Source organism: Aplysia californica, unplaced genomic scaffold (assembly GCF_000002075.1).
Source record: "Aplysia californica isolate F4 #8 unplaced genomic scaffold, AplCal3.0 scaffold00134, whole genome shotgun sequence".
In the NCBI taxonomy this organism is placed as follows: Eukaryota; Metazoa; Mollusca; class Gastropoda; order Aplysiida; family Aplysiidae; genus Aplysia; species Aplysia californica.
The window spans coordinates 1,329,222-1,331,358 of NW_004797404.1; the positions used below are offsets into that span (position 1 = coordinate 1,329,222).

Genomic DNA, 2,137 nt, shown 5'->3' on the forward strand with positions numbered 1-2,137 from the left:
TTCTTCTTCTTCTTCTTCTTCTTCTTCTTCTTCTTCTTCTTCTTCTTCTTCTTTTTCTTCTTCTTCTTGTGTCTTATGAAAGATCATATTATAGGTTACTCTAAGACAAGGACAAGCCTACTGGAACACATCACTAAATCTAAAAATGTACGAAAATGAACACAACAAAGATAGATGTAATGAAGGTCTCAAGAAACCAAACGCTCTTAAATATACACAAGTGAACAACACACAACTGAGACAAGTACAAGAATTCAAATACCTTGGATGAATCTGAAAAATGGACAGAGAAACTGAAATAAGTGTAAAAAAGACAAATTCTGTCACCTATCATCTAGCACCCACCTTCTTCCATCAAAATATCCCAATGGAGATTAAGAACCAAGTTATAAGATCAATCTTTTTACCGACACTGCTACCAGTGGCAAACCTGGACCCTCAAAAAGCACTGCGAAATATCATTACAGCTTGAGAAATGAAATGCCTGACAAAATCGCTAGACATCACAAGAAGATACAGACTAAGAAACTGGACCAAAAAATATTTGATGGGCTAAATAAAACAGACCTTTAAAAAGAACAACTTAACAGTCCAAAAAGCATCACACCTGGCCTACACTAACAACCGCATTTCCGCTCGACACCTTGCGATATCAGAGGACAGAACAAGCTCGACGTAAAGAAGTCAATTACTATACAATATGTCTTATTTTGCATGCTTTAAAGTAAAGACCGAAACATGAATACAACTATTGATATGAAGCTTTGACAATTCATTAAGTGATCAGACAGAATCGTGATTTTTTGTTCAATATTGTTTGAAGTATTGGAAGGAGAAGTTAGTGTGACCTTAGACAATACTAGATAAAATGGTCCTTTTTGAAAGTCAGTTAGATACTCACGACATTGGTGGGGGTTTTTAAGTCGCTATATGAAGTATAAAAGAGAGCGCAGTTATATATTACATCCTCCAACTATTGAATGCTACAGGGAGGAATGGATATTTCATCAGCCCCTATCCACTTTCACAAACGTACGGATTCAACAACAAAAAAATAATGCAGAAACACATAATTTAATATTCATTTCTGTTCTGATCTCTCTTGGGCTTGTATATTTCTCTCCTCTGGCATTTTTTCTCGCAGGTGGTCAATTTCCTGTGTTCCATTGAGTTTTGCCGCAAACGACGCAAGAGAGGACTACCTGTCCGAAGTCTGAAAATCGTTTCCCTGCAAAGTGTATTCCCGTACAAGTTACTTACAGAGAAGATAGAAGATAGATAATTTTGTGAACGCTCTTGAAACAAAACGTAAACGCGACTACCGTGTCAATGAAAACTATTGAGGAATACATTTCGTACTTGCAGTGGTCCATCGACAACATTTCCACCAAGGCTAAGGACGACTCAAGAAATCTGTTCCAGAACTACCAACATTTTGTACCTGAGACATCACATTTTTAACCTTCACTGTCATATCATTGCATAAACCCATCCTTCTCAAAGTCCTATTCCCACCTCCCCGTTGGTGAACAGGGGTAAACTTGCAACGTGCTAAATAGTTGTATTCAAATTCAATTTGCGGCGAAACGATCATTCTTATTTTACACGACTTATTTTACACGATGAAACGCTGTGACGTCATTGCGACGAGACATCGAACTCCCAATTTCCAGTCAGGTGTTTTTTTGTTGTTGTCGTGAACCATGTTTGGCACCGCTACATTACGTACCTAAAATCGAAATTGCTTGATATGTTTACGATTGGATAACCGTTCTGCTTCTGCTCTCTGTAGGCAATGACGGCTGTGATGGAGGTATCAAGGAGAACGCATTCCAATACGTAATTGACAACAAAGGTATTGATACTGAAAAGAGCTACCCATACAAGCCAGAAGACCGTGCTTGCAACTTCAAGCGTGCCAATGTCGGAGCCACAGCGCAGGCCTACCAAAACGTAACAAGCGGTAGTGAGGATGCCCTACAAAAGGCTGTTGCCGAGGTACACTTGTCCATTGTTTGTTCCTTCATGAATGACACCTCTCTACAAGTATTTACCTCCCTGTCTCCAGCCAACTGCCCACACTCAACTCTCCGCACCCTAATCTTTAATGTTCTAACGTCCGCAAACACAAACACAA

General features: G+C 39.3%; 1 protein-coding gene across 1 annotated transcript in view; it reads left to right on the forward strand.

Moving 5' to 3' along the window:
• LOC101846281 (cathepsin L1) overlaps positions 1 to 2,137 on the forward strand; it is a 25,402-nt gene that overhangs the window by 20,245 nt on the left and 3,020 nt on the right. The window contains exon 5 of the mRNA XM_035969279.1: positions 1,793 to 1,998. Within this exon, the coding sequence (XP_035825172.1) occupies positions 1,793 to 1,998 (206 nt within the window). The remainder of the gene's footprint in view (positions 1 to 1,792; positions 1,999 to 2,137) is intronic.